Below are 15,889 nucleotides of genomic sequence, written 5' to 3'. Positions count from 1 at the left end.
ACGAAATAATGCTTAGTGCTTCTAAATTTACTTGGAAATGTCATCCGTAAGTCAAAAGCTCAATGCCAGGATCCATATCGACTGTCCCAATACAACGAGGGACAAGAAAAAAACAAAAGAAAAATTAATCTCCTTGGCCACTGAACTCATAACCAAGCTCTTCACCTGATTGATCTAGTTAAACCAAACAGAGTTGGATCGGATGCCAAAGTTACCCCTTTACTTAACAAATTGCTTCAGCTCGAACTCGGGTTGCGATTTCTATTCATCGCGATCGAACCACGACAGATGAATCGATTCGACAGTACAAATTCCGCCCAAAAACCTTGTCCGTGAGCGCATTCGCCAGCCTACCCCCGTCCCGTGCTTTCCTTAGCTTTCTTCTCAATCTACACCGAAGACGAGATAGAGAGGGAAGTGGAGGACGATGTTCTCGGCGAATGAGGGGAGCTCCGCTTCAGGACCACCGTCGGCAGTATGCTGGTTTTCCTCCTCTCTTCCTCCCTGAGGATTTCCCCGGAAAATAGCTCCAGTCTGTCTATGTTGGTCCTCTCACCTATCTTCTTCCCTTGGAATAGTACTGACTCCACATGCTTCTGCGCTAACATCTCCTCTGTGCTTTCCAGTAAGTCTCTGGTCTTCTTATAATTGGCGAGGCCTTGCCTTCTTGCGGCGACACCATTCGCCTGCGACAACATGCGTCACAATGCATCAGGCACCGAACAATTGCGGAAACATGTAATTGGAGAAGAGAGATGGAAAGAAAGAAAGAAAGAAGCACACGAGATTGACTTCTTCCTTCTGTGCGTGTACAACTCACCTGAATACGGACGTAATTGTGCTTTCCTGATTCACCAAATGCCATGGACACAGCTTGATCCACCTGATCATTTGAACAACACGAACTCAGATGCGTTAGACGTACAACCATGGCAGAAGCTCCATCCTACTACATCATGAATAATTCGAGAAGGAAAAAAAAACCGAACACGGGTTTCACGTACCGTGGCGGAAGCTCCATCTTCGGTGATCCGAGCGAACCCTGACCGGCTCGGATCTTCGAAATCCGACCCGCCGTTCCCCAGGGAGAGCACCAACAAGTCCTCCACGCCGTTGCAAAACGGGAACTCCTGCTTGTTGTTCAACACGTGCGTGATGGCCGCGGCCGTCGGGTTATTCATCGCCACCCGCCCATTGACTACCACTAATCTCGTCCTCCCGTCGACTGACCTCAGCTCCAACGGCCTCTCCGCCATCGTCGCGGCGCACACGCCACTCAGCTTGAAATCGCAGGCGTCCATCTCGAGTGCGTCCGCGCGCGAGAACACAAAGGGCGCGTGGGACTCGAGGTCGTAGCAAGGGATCAGGACCGGCTTGACCGTGTCCCGCATCGTGAGCTCATCCGTGAACGCCTCCCTCAGCAGCTTCTTCTCCGCCCTGCCCCCCGGCCACCCACGCCGGAACAATCGCCCCCGGGACGCCTTCCGGCGGCGGATGAGGAACCGCAGAGCCTCCTCCGCCGCGATCGTGGCGCCGCCTTCCCCTCCATCCTTCCGGCGCATGAAGAGCAGCGCGGCCAGGATCCCCCCGGCGCCAGAGCCGGCGGCGACGTCGAAGAAGTCGGCGATGCGGGCGTTCGGGTCGCCGGACCTCCGCCGGAGGGAAGCCTCGAGGTGGACGAGGGACTTGGCGGCGAGGACTCCGTCGGTGGCGCCGCCGCCGTCGATGGAGAGGATCCTGACCTTGCCGGCGGCGAGCTTGCCGGGCTGGGGTTTCGGGGCGGCGAAGTTGGGGGCGTCGTAGCCGAACAGGAACTTGTTCTCGAGGATCGAGAAGATTTCGCTGGTGAGCTTGTCGACGTCGAAGGCCGAGCCGTGCGGTGGAGACTTCGGGAGTGCCGCCATTTCTGGTGCTTCTCTTTTTTGCTGGAAGCTATTCGTGTGTGCTTGTGTGTGTGTTGACGAGTACAAGAGCGAGGATGGGCGTGGGGGGATTTAAAGAGGGCGACCAACTCGCGATCATTCCGTTTGGCGATTAATCGGCGATCCCGCCTGCCCCCATTTTGTAACTTCCTCCCGCCCATATTGTAACTGCTTTTTTTGACAATTACCGGTTTCTTTTTATTAAAAAGGCAAAAAAAAAAAAGGAACAGAGAATCGAAGGAGCCCACGGTACCAGCAGCGACAAAGATGGTTGTTCTTTTATATTGCCAACATTCCTTTACTAATCCAAGGGTTGCGTTCTTCGGTAATAGCCTTGGGTGATTCCGACGGGTGGGTTCGATTTCCACTCGCATCCAAACCCGACCCGACAAATGAATTTTCGGTATCCAGTTTATGGTTTCAATTCGTTTCCTTTGTCCGTGTAACAAAATGATGCCCTCGTTTCGGCATATGAAGTCAACGGTCATGCTTATGGTTCACCTCCATGATATATCTATGCCATTTGCGCGTTAGTAACTCGTTTCGATACTTGTTTGGGCCGAGAGAACGTGCATGACCAGTATGGTGTACGATATTTTGAATCGATCGATCGATGACTTACCTCGATGAGTTTGAGATGAGACCAAACAGGGAAAATCCTAGTAGGACAGGGCAAATCAAGGACTGATGTTGGACAACAAGATCCGGTGGTTCGAACTTCAATCCGTATGTATGTACGACATAGCTTTTTCTTTTCCAAATTCAGCTTTTATCATCTTCCCTAAGTTCACCGGGCCCTATGCCCAGTCAATATGGTTGTGCCGACATTATGTACCTACCTATTATGTGTCTTCCATCTCCTAAGTAAGACCGAGCCACAACCAGAGACATGCTTGCGTGCTCCATATGCAGCGAGCTCAACTGGGCAGAAACCCTTAGATGAGTCGGGGCCGCGTGGGTCCCACCTCATCTGACGGTGCAAGTGAACTGGGCTCAGATGCACCCGAAGCATGGAAGCAACCAGAAGCTGTTAATGAGTGGATTTTTTTTTTCCAGATTTTTTTTATTTGCAGGATATAGTCACCAGAGATACAATATATGCGAAGGAAGATTTAATTCCACTTCGTCTTGATATTGTGGAGCACATAAACAGTTGTACTAAGCCCGGGCAATGTCATGTGCTTATCAGTTGATTGGGGAATCGAGTCTTGAGATTTTTAAGCATTTCATAAAAGGATCGAGATTCTCTAAAATTTTGGGATAATTGTTAAAAAAATCTTGAATCTATTGTATGGCGGCCAATTCAATTCTAAGCTCTATTTAGTTCTAAATATTTTGACGATTTTCCGATGTAATCCTTTCGGCCAATTTTGGTCTGATATCAAGCACGATCGGCACTGACGTGAACGATTCTAGAAATTTTTTAAAAAAATTTCTAAATTTTCTCTTGTTTTTCCCTTTCTTTGTTTTCCTTTTTGCCTGTGGTCGGTCTCAACAATGGCTGCGATGCCCCCACTAGGCCCTCACTGAATCCGAGTGAGCATTGCCCTCGCCTGTGGCCGATTGTCGGCCATCGTCGAGACAGGCCACAGGGAAAAAGGAAATAGAAGGATAGAAAAAAAAAGGAAAAAATTCAGAAAATTTTAAAAAAAAAATTGCCAAAATCATCCACGTCAGATATCTTCAGCTAAAATTAGTTAGAATGACTATATTGAAAAATCGTCAAAGGTTTATAACTAAATTTTCCAAATCGATAAGTTTATGATTGAATTGGCCACCATATGATATGTTTAATATCCTTTAATTTGAGATAAAGTTACCGCCGAGATCAAATACTTGTTTTTTTTTTCTTTTTGCCTCCAATAACAGAACTTTTGCACGAGCACAGCATCTTGCGAAATAGCACCAGTCCAATCTCTAACACGCGCCTCACTTTTTTCGCACGATTCTTTGGAACTTTCACACGTAAAGGAAATTGGGAAGGACAGCGACGTTAGGTGGATGGAGGCATTTCGTCGAGCAATTAATGGGCAATACTCGATTAAAGCTTGGGAGAGAAGGATGGACCCTCCCTCGCCTTTCGATAATTTCATGTCATGAAGGATATCATCATTGTCCCATGCATGCCCGCCCTGGTCCAATATTTTATTATCATGCCTTTGTTTCAAATATTTATGGCGCCCCCAGACCGGGTTTCCAGAAAAATGGGCCCCACATTAAATAAATTATCATCTCTAAAGTGAATTCGAAGTCTTAAAACTTGTCACGAAAACGCAATTGCGTCATAAAATTTTCAAAAGTGCAATTAAGTCCTGAAACTTATCACGAAAGTGTAATTGAGTCCTAGAACTTTCAAAAAATGCAATCAAATCCCAAAAGTTGTCAAGCTGATCCTATCAAGTTCTTCTGTTGATTGTACTTTCTGAAAGTTTTCAATTACACTTTTGTGATAAGTTATAAAATTTAATTTTAAGACTTAATTGCATATTCGTGACAAGTTTTAGGGACTTCCAATGTATTTATATATAATGGTTTTTTTTTTTGGTAACCGAGGATCCGCCACCATTCCCCGGGGACGAGCCCGCACAGGTAATTGGGGCGCCTATACCTCGGGGGAGACTAGTCCAGCAACCCACCGCCAGGAACCCCCCACTTAAATTACGGAACCGAGCAGGGATTCGAACCCAGAACCCCTAAGAAGGGAAGGAAAGCACCCACCAACTCGGCCATGCGCAGGTGGGTTATTTATATATAATGTTTTTTTTTTTGGTAACCCAGGGAACCCCCGCATTTATATATAATGTTAATACCACGAAAAACCTTAAACTGGTACATCTGTGAAAAATTTACCTAAAACTAATTTTTTTTACCACAAAAAACCCCAAACGGGTACACCAGTGACAAATTTACCCCCAGTTTATTTCCGTTAAATTTTACCGTCAAATTGCTTTGTTAAATGACATGCAGCAGTTGACGGATGTACCGATTTTATGTTTTACTCTCCGTTTATCACAAGTGTACTAGTTTGTATTTTTTTTGTGTTAATTCAATTTAACGAAAAACTAACGAAGGATAAATTTATCACAATTGTTTAGGTTTGGGGTTTTTAGTGGTCAAAAAATTAGTTTGGGATAAATTTATCATAAATATACTGATTTGAGATTTTTCGTGATCAAAAAATTAATTTAGGATTTTTCATGGTATTAACTCTTATATATAATATATATGCATGTGTATAGGAGATAAGAAGAAGAAAGTCTTGCCTCGCCGACTATGCGTAAAAAATCGCCGATTTAAACGTCAGCCGTTTCAGCCCAAGTCAACGAACTTTCTCGTCTCTCTCTGGGATACAGATCACCGTCGCCGACGCCTCCAAAGTGTACGTGGCGTGTTTCCCTTCGACTCTTGTCCTTTTCTGTCGCCGAAGAGATCTGAGGAACATGATTAATGTGGATTTTTATAAGTCATGTTTTGATGAGTACATTGTACATGTACATTGTAATCCTCAGTTTAAAATAGTGAATCAACACCTCCATTTGCTTTCCTTAGAAGCTTTGTCACATTGTATAGGGACAGATCCAATGATTAAGGACGGAAGAATTAGTTTGCTCTCTCATATTATCCATCATACAAACAAAAAAAAATTATCTGATTTCACAATGCAAATGTATAAGCTATCGCACTGGTTGAAATTCTCACGCTACCTTAGATTGGGATTACACATTTTCGAAACTTGTGCGGGCGCAAGTAAGCTAGAAGTTGAAGGGAAAGTTTTCATGCAACAGGTGGATTCAAGCGGGATTGCCTACGTCGGTATCATAATCGAGACTGATCTTAAGAATTGAAATGTCTCTGATCCACATCTATGCATGGATCGTGGTCTTCGCGATCGCGCACGCATGTCGCACCAGCTAAAGTTAGTTCGACTTGTTCAAAAGCCATTAAGACGCGAATGAATCATGATCAGAGCATCCACTGTTGATTGACAAAATTTTCAAATTGTATTGATTTGCATTTGCTTCCTAAGTCAAAAGGGTACCAGAGAAGATGAATGAGCATGAACTATCGATTATAATCGCTCCGTAAAGACATCAACATTGGCCGGATGATTTTACAGCTTTGATAGAGTCGTGGGCTTTTCCTTTGAGCAATGGTGTCACATCAAATTACATGAGATTGAGCTTCCATCATGTAAGAAATCATGGGACTAGGAATGTGGAAATTGACATATGAATCGAATTAATCGATTCTCTCCTCTTAATAAAGCAATTAGGGCAAAGGTAGTGGGGGGACACCGACGCATTAAGTGTTAGGTGAATGGGAAAAGGGCCAAAAGAGCCAAAAGAGCCGAAAGGACTTGAGGCTCAAGACATGCCTCCACGCACTCCATGTCGGACCACATCAGTGGTTGAGCAACATTCATTAGTATAATGATACGGTTCTCTTTCTTCCATCTCTTGTTCAGCGGCCAATTTTTTTAAAATTCGCTCGCTCATCCGACAGGAGAATGGTCTTCTTAATCATGGGGTTTAGGGGGTTTTAATCATGAAAGCAGGGGTTTCATTAGTTTAATGTGGCTGGTGTCGAGATGTGTTGGGTGGTACTAATGTTACTTTGATTCTCCTGTCTGCGGATAGAAGCTGGATTAGAAAAGAATACGTGACATCGGTTGGTCTTTGCCGGTGAACGGGACAAAGGGTCGAGGTTTTTGTCGTTTGCGTTGGGAGAGGATGGGGACGGGGGGACGAACTTTCGTCGTAATTGAAAATTGGGAAGGAGGGAACACGTGTGCGAACCAGACAGGAAGTCAGAAAGGAACGACTCGTTACGCGCAGAAAGAGAGGTGGCAATTCTTTCGCGTTCGCAACGTGGCCCGTTTCTACAAATTTCCGAAGACGATAAAACAAAAAAGAAATAGATGACCCGTTTTGCTGAAAACTTTTTCAAGTAATTGCGTATATGATAGTTGCCTCTGAGGAGAGATCCGGGGATCGAATCTTTCGACACCTGCGTTCGTCTCTCCTGTTATATTTTTTCATGTAATCTTGATCAAAATCCAATTTACATGTCGGGTGTAGTACTGCAATTTTTATAGTACTAAGCTATATCTTCAGCTGATATCTCAGACTTTCAATTCAGATATTCTAATATGGTATCAACAGTTCAAGAGTTCAGATCCTCATAATCTCCTTTCAAACTCGTTGTTCATGGCGGGTGCACAACTTGCTCACTTAAAATAAGGGTCTTGCCCAATTCGCAACATCGCACCGAGCCATGCGCTTACAGTGGATCGATTTTAGACACAGGGGTAGTATTGAATATAATAAAGATTGCTTACGTAACAGTCACGGAACTTCAACCAATAGACGCATTAAGGGTCTGCATAGCAACGTTTCTGTTCCCAGAAACAATTTCTGATCAGAAATGGTTTTTTCTATTTCTATTTCTTGGAACAGTTTATGAGCAAAAAATAGCGTTTAGTAACTGCACAAAATTTCTATTCATGGAATAGAAAAAGAATAGAAACGCGTTTAGGGCGTGAATGATCCATTTCTATTCCATGGACGAGTTTCTCCCTTCTGGGCTACCGGCAGAGGATGGCGGGTGGCGGAGGATGGTGGTCGGCGGCGGCAGGGGATGGCAGCCGGCAGTGGAGCACGGTGGTCAGCGGCGAAGGACGGTGGCGTCGGGCGGCGGTGACGGCAACGGGGGGCGGCGGCAGGAGGTGGCCGGCAGCGGAGGGTGGCAATCGTCAGTCGATAGAGCACGGCGGCCGGTGGCGAAGGATGGCGGCCGATGGTGGGTGACCGCCGGCGTCGGGTGGCCAGGGGCGGCAGGCGGCCGAGGGCAGCCAGTGCCGGATGGTGGCCGGCGTCGAGCGGTGGAGCACAATGGCCGGCGGCGGAGGATGGCGGCCGATGGTGGGTGGCCGGCGGCGGCGGAGGACGACGACCGGTGGTGGGTGATCGCCGGCGTCGGGTGGTTGGCGGGGGGAGGCGGCCAGCGCCGGGTGGCGGCCGGCGTCGGGCGATGGAGCACGGCGGCCAGCGGTGGAGGACGGCGGCCGGTGGCGGGTGGCAACAAGCGTCGAGCGGCGGAGAACAGTGGTCGACGATAAGAGGCGGCCAGTGGGAAGGAGGCGGCCGGCGGGCGTTGGCCGGCGAGCGGCGGGCAGTAGGTGGCGGCGAAGGACGGCGAGAGGCGGCGGTGGGCGGGTTGCGGCCGATGGATTGTTTCTTGTTTTTGGAGGATTCTAGAAAAAAAAATCGTTTCTTTTTTCTTGTTCAGAAACAAGAAGCAGATTTTTTTTGCTTCTTGTTTCTGTTCCAAATCTATTTCAAGAACACTTTTTTGTTCCAGAAACAAAAAAATAGATTTTTTTTACTAAACGGATTTCTGTTCTTTTTTTGTTCCGGTGAACAAAAGAACAGAAAAATAAAGAAACAGAAACGTTACTAAACAGACCCTAAGTCTTTTTCTCTCCCCCTCTCTTTTCTCTCCATCAACTTCTGCAACTTTCAACCATGGAGGGAGGGTTTGAGCTAGTCTCACCCTGCCCACCCTCTCTTGTTGATTTTGTTGTTCTTTTCTTCTTCTTTTTTCCTTCTCTTTCGATTTAAATTTGGGAGCTCTCTCCTCTCGATTTAATTCTAGATTTGAGAGTTTGATCTCTCATGATCTAATTTTAGATCTAGGAGCTATCCTCACCCGATCTAGATCTAGAAGTTTAATAAATATGCTTTTGGGGATTTGATATTCCTCTACTTTGTTCGTGTATAAGTTCTTTGCCTCCAACTTCAATGGTGATCTCATAAATTTTGGCATCTCACTAAGCCATGAAGATTTGCTCTTTCACATATTAGATCTATGTTTGTTCAACATGTCTTGGTTGTCTCCATACAACGATAGAGTAAAGGAAGCCGAATTTAGGTGTGCCTTGCCAACTAGCGATGCCATAATTATTGGAGAAGAAATTTTCGGCGTGTGCTCATTACTGATGAAGATACAATATTTAGTGTCGCCGATTATTTTGCTTAACAGATTCATTCTTGTGGAACCAGTGTATGCTTAACCTTGCCAATACTCCGTTGATCCTCCTTGTTTTCTTGATTTTGCTTTGTTTTTCAGTATTTGCTCTATTTTGATTTACTTTGCCATGAATTCTATGTACTTCTCATGTATCTTTACGAGCAACGAATACAATTTTCTTTCAAAAAAAATAACAGTCACAATTTATCTTACATACATGATACATCTAGTCTCTTTGAATCTCCTTATATCATGTGCACGCTGAAAAAGCAATAGACACGCACGCAAGCAAAAGGAAGCAACCGCAAGAGAAAAAAAAAAAAAAGGATGAGTGCTTGTGCGCTCTTATGTAATGACCAAGAGCAGCCCCAAAATTCTCCAATGGAAAAATTGCAGGCAAAGCGTGAGATCTCCGGTCATGCTTGCGTTTTGTTAAACATACTGAAAAACACTCGTTCTTTTGAGGGTTAATAGATTCAAAAACCTCAAATTGATACAACTGTGATAATTTTATCATGAATTAATTTTTTGACCAACAAAAATCCCAAATTAGTATACTCGTGAAAAATTTACCTTCCGTTAAATTTGATTAATACCACAAAAAATCACAAATTGGTAAATCTGTGACAAACAGAAAGGTAAATCCTCAAGCTGGTACACCCGTTAACTACCATATGTCATCCAACTTAGCAATTTTACGGTAAAATTTAACGGAAACTATTGGAGGGCAAATTTGTCACAGATGTACCAATTTGGGGGTTTTTTGTAGTCAAAAAATTAGTTTGGAGTAAACTTGTCACAGGTGTACCAGTTTGAGGTTTTTCATGGTATTAATCCTTCTTTTAAAGTGAAATATACTACACATATATAAATTACGTATTGTATTATACTCAAGTAAAACAAACTTCAATAATTTAACTTAATTATCTAACATCTTTTCATTAGTCATTTAATGATATATATTCAATACCAAAATAGGATTCACACAAGCAAATTTGATTCTCTTCGGATTGCGTCCCAGAGAGCGCGAAACTAGTAAGAAAATCAAATATTAGATTTGATAAAAATATCAAATCTTGTAATTCAAAAGGGTCCCATTCCAAAGTGCAAACTTTTCTCGTGTGTAATGGAATTCACATAAGTTCGTGATGATATCATTTTCAGATTTCATAGCCATAAGCCGTTGAACGATACAGAACAGAAAGGAAAGAGCGAAGTCGTACAGTTGGCCGCGTACAGATGGGGTGGTGGTTCGATGATGGCCACCAACCGTGCAGATGGGTGGTCGGAAATAGAACGAGGTTTGCTTTCTAACTATTCTGCGGTTAGATTTGATCTTTAATTTATAATGCTTAGTCTTATGTTGGATCGTTGCTCACGATACTACGACAAGAAAAAGCTTGAAACTAAGGGCTCAACCTTAATTAAAGTTCTTGATTAGCCTGTCTGATAGAGTCATCGTTGGAAGAAGGATACTAAACATGGATCGTGATATTATCAAATTAAATCGGAGAAAACTCTCTCCAACCACATTTCTAATTATTGGATTTCAAGTAATGAACATCTCCTACATGCAAACTTAACCAAGATTAAGTATGACTCTTATGGTAATGCTTTGAAATAGGGGTGAACAAAAGGAATCACTCGAACTGGGAACCGCCTGTTTCGGCTGGTCTAGGGCAGTTCCCAGGGGAACCGGCCTGGTTCTTGGTTCCATAAAATTAAAACTGGTGAATTTTGGTTATGTTTTAAGTGGGAAACCGCCCACCCGAACCACCTAGACCGGACTGATTTTTTTTATTCTTTTTATTTTAAAAAAAATTGTAAAAAAAACCTAATTTATCTCCCATTTTACTAAGGAATGTCTTTCAAGACTGGAGGGACTACGTTTACTTATGCACGCGATTAAGATGACAAGAACAAATCACAACACAACATAGTTGCTTAATCCCAACCAAATTTTGCTGCAAATTGGAAAAATCTTTGTGAAATCTACAATATTACACATAACTCATTGATTGTAGAAATGCATTGATTATCAATAACATCTTCAATCTCGTCTTGAATATTAATGACAAATAAAAAAGAGTATATATGCCACCGGTTCCATTTATCCACCTGGGAACTGGACCAGACCGGTCAGTTCGGTTCCAGGGGGCACCAATCCGATTCCCGTTCCAAAAACTGGGAACCGATCACCCCTACTCTAAAAGGGTGTCCCTATAAAGAAAAAACCAAAATTAAGTGGGTGATGTACATAATTATAATCCACCAATCATAAGCATGGTAGGATGGAGTTTTCTTTCGATCCGGATTGGAAAAGAATTATGGTCCTTATCGAACTGAAAAAGGGGTTATACATAATAGTTTGCTGGATACATATTTCATTAGAATCAAACGTTCTACCAAGAAAGACAGAAGATTTAGAATCCCAGTTAGATAGTGGACCTTAATCGTATGTTCATGCTTCGTTCTACCAAGAAAGACAAATTTAGGCCCATTTCGAAAGGCCCAATACTTCGTTCTTAAGACAAGCGGCAAAATGCACACGACCCTGATTTTGTAACCTGACAGACACGACTAAGAAATCAAGGAAAAACATGTTCCTTCGATTTCACTCAGTTTCACAAGCTTCTGTAATGACCGTCACTTAGGGTACGTTAGGTAACTATTATGTTCCCGAAAATAATTTTTGCTCAGAAATTATTCTTTTTTATTCCATTCTTGGAAATAATTTCTAAATACTTGAAGGCGTTTGATAACTACTTAAAATTTATATTCTTTGAATAGAAAAAGAACATAATTGCATTTGGTAACTGCACAAAATTTCTTTTTATTAATAATATTTTGAATTTTTTAATATTTCTTTCTCTTGTTTTTTTTTCCTTTTTCTTTCCCTTCCTTGCCCATGGCCAAGTCGCCGGTGCCGGCGACCGGCCACAGGCCAGGGCCGGTTAGGGCGTCGCGGCCCTCGCCGGCACCAGCGAGGGCTGGACCCTTGTCGCCACCCTCACCAGATCCGGCAAGGGTGGCCCTTGCCCTAGTCGGCGACCGACCATAGGCCAAGAAGAAAACCAAGAAGAAGAAGAAGAAATTTTCTTTTAAATTTCTGATTCTTGTTCCCAAAATCAAGAAACAACTTCTTTTTGCTTTTTGATTTTGTTCCAAAATTGATTCTGGGAACAAATTTATGCAAATTTGTGCCTGGGAACAAAAAATTTATCAAACGGATTTCTGTTCCAAAACTGATTCTGGGAATAAAAGAATAGAATCAGTTACTATTTGACCAATTACTAAACGCAGCCTTAATATCAGATAGAGGAACAAATGGCAATCATGATTTTCAACTCATTTTGAAGATTTTAGCCAAACATTGAAACGTTTCAATATATATTTTACTTTTTGACACACACACACACATGTATATTACTTGACAACGACTTCAAGAAAACGTAGTTGTTCGGTAGGACAGCTTTTGGTCATTAAAGTAAGGCTTGGAATAGGATAGGATAAGGTTGGCTATAAAAACTAGTGTATAGTGAGCGACATATCTTATTCTATTAAGTGTTGGGTACCCTTTTGCATAAGATAAAAAAAACAAATAAAAAAATCATATAATAAAAAGCTGAAAATTAGAAAGTTAAATTAAATTATAAAACTGAAAGGAAGGACCCTAAGTTTAGGGATTGCGGCCGTTGCTTCCGCCATGATGGCCGTGATTGAAGACAGCGACCACCAGCATCGCCCCTGCATGGTTGTTGTTGCCGTGGTCTAGCATGACGAAATCAAACCGAACGAGGGCAACAAAAATAGAAGAAGAAGAGAAAAGTGGTTTAAAATCGCGGTGGTGCTGGCGAACTAAGAAGATTAAGGTGGCATTGCTTGGGGCTTGTGACCCGAATTCATAGATTTGAGGCCATGATAGATGACCTCCAAGTGTGCTGTGCCACCATCAACGTCGATGGTTGCGCCAATCTTTACAAGCAACATCTTGCTGTTCTCATTCTTGTTAAGTCCTTTTTTACCTTTTCTTATCCAATCTTAGTCTATTCCACTTTTGTCTCGGATTTCTTATGAGGCATTTAATCCGGACATATTTGGATATATCCGATCCGGAGGATGTCCCAAGCACCAAATAAGACAACCAAACGTAGTGTAGAGTGTTTTCCTAGTCTTATTGTTTGTATATACCAATGAACTCCTTTATGAGTGATCAATGTTTAAAAGATTGAATTGTTCCCCAGGGCATTGGAAGAGCATACCATTGAAAGAGAAAGTTTCAATTTTTCTAGTAACAGATGACACGTCTCACTATAACAGTTAATGCATTATCGTGGTAATGTTTCTTTAGTTAATCACTCAAACTATAGGAAAATCAATATATGGATTACCATCTTCTAATAATTAAATTATTATAAATGAGATATGTTTAACAAGTGTCCTAAATACTGTCTTTTTCAATTGATAGAGAGAAACGAGTCGAATTGGATGCGTTGACGCAAGTATTTCATGGAAAAAGAAAATTTCATATCGGGGACATGAGCAACGGCTAGTTTGGGGTGATGCCATTGGACACTCGTTCAAGCAGCAACATGCTCTCCGAGAAATTACTCTAATTTAAAAGGTTTGTCCTCCACAACTTTTCGGCGAAACATATATGTTTATCAAATCTTGTAATTTGGTTAATACCACGAAAAATTCCAAACTGGTGCACTTATGACAAATTTACCAAAAACTAAATTTTTGACCATCAAAAACCCAAAACCGATACACCTATGACAATTTTACCGTCCGTTAGTTTCCGTTAAATTTTTTCGTCAAATTTTTTAGTTGGACGACATGTGACAGTTGACGAATGTGCCAGTTTGGTATTTTATCCTCCGTTTGTCTTGGGTGTATCGGTTGTGATTTTTCATTGTATTAATATAATTTAACGGGGGTAAATTTATAAATGTACTAATTTAGAGTTTTTTGTGGTTAAAAAATTAATTTGTGATAAATTTATTATAGATATATTAGTTTGAGATTTTTGATAATATTAATTATAATTTAAATATTGCTATTTTAAAATGCAATCTTTTCTCATTTGTGATATGATTGACATAAGTTTTTGACAGTATCACTTTCAGATTTCATGGCCATGACCGGGAGCTTTTCTCGGGTACTTTTTAGGAAGATGGGGGTACGTTGAAAATCTTGGCTGATTCGTCTATCTTTGATGGGTGCAGAACCGGCAATATAATGAGGTTTGTTTTGTCACTATTCTCCGGTCAGATTTGATCTTTATTCATCATGGTTAGTTTTTTCTTCTGGAATCTTGCTCGTGAAAGTACCACAAAAAGCTCAAAACGCTGCATATTTTCCAAATCCCTTTTCCTGGTCGACATTCTTGTAATGTTCTTAATCAGCCCTTTCATAGTGTCGTCGTTGGGGAAAGAAACAAAGCATGGATTGAGATATTGTCAACCCAAAAACGTTTTCTCTCAAATTTGATCGGAGAAAACTCTTCCTAACCACAATTCTGATCGGCGGATTGTTGATAACAAACATCTCCTTCATGCGAACTTGACCAAAGTTGATTGGGACTCTCGTGGTAACACTCATGAGGGATGCCTGAATCATAGAAAGAAATCTAAACTTATGCGAGTGATGTCTATGCTTATAACTCACTAATCAAAAGCATGGTCAGAGGAAGTTTTCTTTAATCCGAACTGAAAGGGGGGTGTTATCCTAAATACATGTATTATTAGAAGTTTAGTAGTTCTGACTTATAAGGACTGTCGCTGAGTATTCAAATGGAGGAACAAAGACGAGAAAATATTCAGTGGTTTACACACGCCACGTCACGTGCCTACGTGGCGTGCGTAAACCAAGTGGACCACTAATAATAAGACACGTAGCTGTGACGTGGAATAAAAAAATAAAGCTATATTTGATTTCTCTCTTCTCTGACGCCCTAGTATAGAAGACCTTCTCTCCTCTGTGCCTATAGAGGAGGCGTAAGCAAGGAAATGAAATAATAAATGTTTTTTTTCCCCCCCCCGCCCTCCCTCTGTTAGTCATTGTAAATTGTATATTCTATATGAAATTTTGACATGTAAATAAACTGTCATTTAACTCCAGATGTATTGGCAGCTTATTTGTTTGGTAAGTCTTTTTCTAAGTCATCGACGCATTGCTTGGAAGTTACATCGAGAGAGACCTTTTGTATCCTGGTACACTGGACTCGTGTAAACAAGGCTCGACGATCAATTCTAGAAGGCGGCCATCGATTAATTTCAGCTATTGGTTTATGAGAATAAAAATTTTTATCGGCGGTGGAGATTTGTATAAGCATGTGCACGATAGATGATCCTGTTACAGTCCGATTAAAAAACAAATAGAAAGCTGTAATGGTTACTTGTACTTGCTAAAGCAAATAATGAATCGGCACAAAGTTCAGGATTTATATCGATCGCCGTATAATAAGTTTAATAAGTTTGTGACTTTTTAAATGGTTATCCTGTCAAAAATATGTATACGTGTCTATCATCATTTCAGCTTCTTAGCGCATGTGTCTTGTTCGAGATGGATTTGAATGATATGGAGAAGAAAACATGGACGTAAAATTGGAACGTGAGAGGGTACGTTTCTCATGAAAACAGGAGAGAGACTTATTAGACAAATGTCTGGACATCCCGAATCCTAATTATTAATGCCAAACGGAAAATGATCATCCAATTTGGAATATATAAGTATATAAATACCGGAAAGATTGACGCCTGCCTGATTGCGGAGGTGGAAGCGGGAGGGCCGAGGCGACTTTTCTCCGGCGGAGGCCACGAGGCTGAGGTGGAGGCGGAAGGACGGGGGCGGGAGGGCGGAGGTGGAGGCCGCGAGGCTAAGGGAGGCGTGGCGGGGGGGGGGAGCGGGAGGCGGAGGGGGGGGGGGGGGGGGGG

The 15,889-nt window shown here is 42.3% G+C and overlaps 1 protein-coding gene across 1 annotated transcript; it reads right to left on the bottom strand.

Annotated features, from left to right (window-relative positions):
• LOC115689432 (patatin-like protein 7) lies at positions 1–1,983 on the bottom strand. Its single transcript, XM_030615457.2, has 3 exons — positions 1,005–1,983; positions 821–883; positions 1–686 (listed from the first exon to the last, which is right to left on the bottom strand). Exons 1-3 carry the CDS (start codon positions 1,902–1,904, stop codon positions 390–392), a joined length of 1,260 nt encoding a protein of 419 aa, XP_030471317.2. The 5' UTR covers positions 1,905–1,983; the 3' UTR covers positions 1–389.
• Between the last annotated feature and the right edge of the window lie 13,906 nt (positions 1,984–15,889).

Source organism: Syzygium oleosum, unplaced genomic scaffold (genome assembly GCF_021117445.2).
Source record: "Syzygium oleosum isolate NSW1041296 unplaced genomic scaffold, Sole_v2.1 Sole_v2.18, whole genome shotgun sequence".
Taxonomy (NCBI): Eukaryota; Viridiplantae; Streptophyta; class Magnoliopsida; order Myrtales; family Myrtaceae; genus Syzygium; species Syzygium oleosum.
This window is presented reverse-complemented; position numbering and strand designations above follow the sequence as displayed.

Coding starts and splice junctions, on each gene's coding strand:
- LOC115689432 (XM_030615457.2), bottom strand. CDS start 1,904: ATGGCGGCACTCCCGAAGTCTCCACCGCACGGCTCGGCCTTCGACGTC. Junction 884..1,004: donor AAGATGGAGCTTCCGCCACG/GTACGTGAAACC, acceptor TCAAATGATCAG/GTGGATCAAGCTGTGTCCAT. Junction 687..820: donor ACAATTACGTCCGTATTCAG/GTGAGTTGTACA, acceptor ATGTTGTCGCAG/GCGAATGGTGTCGCCGCAAG.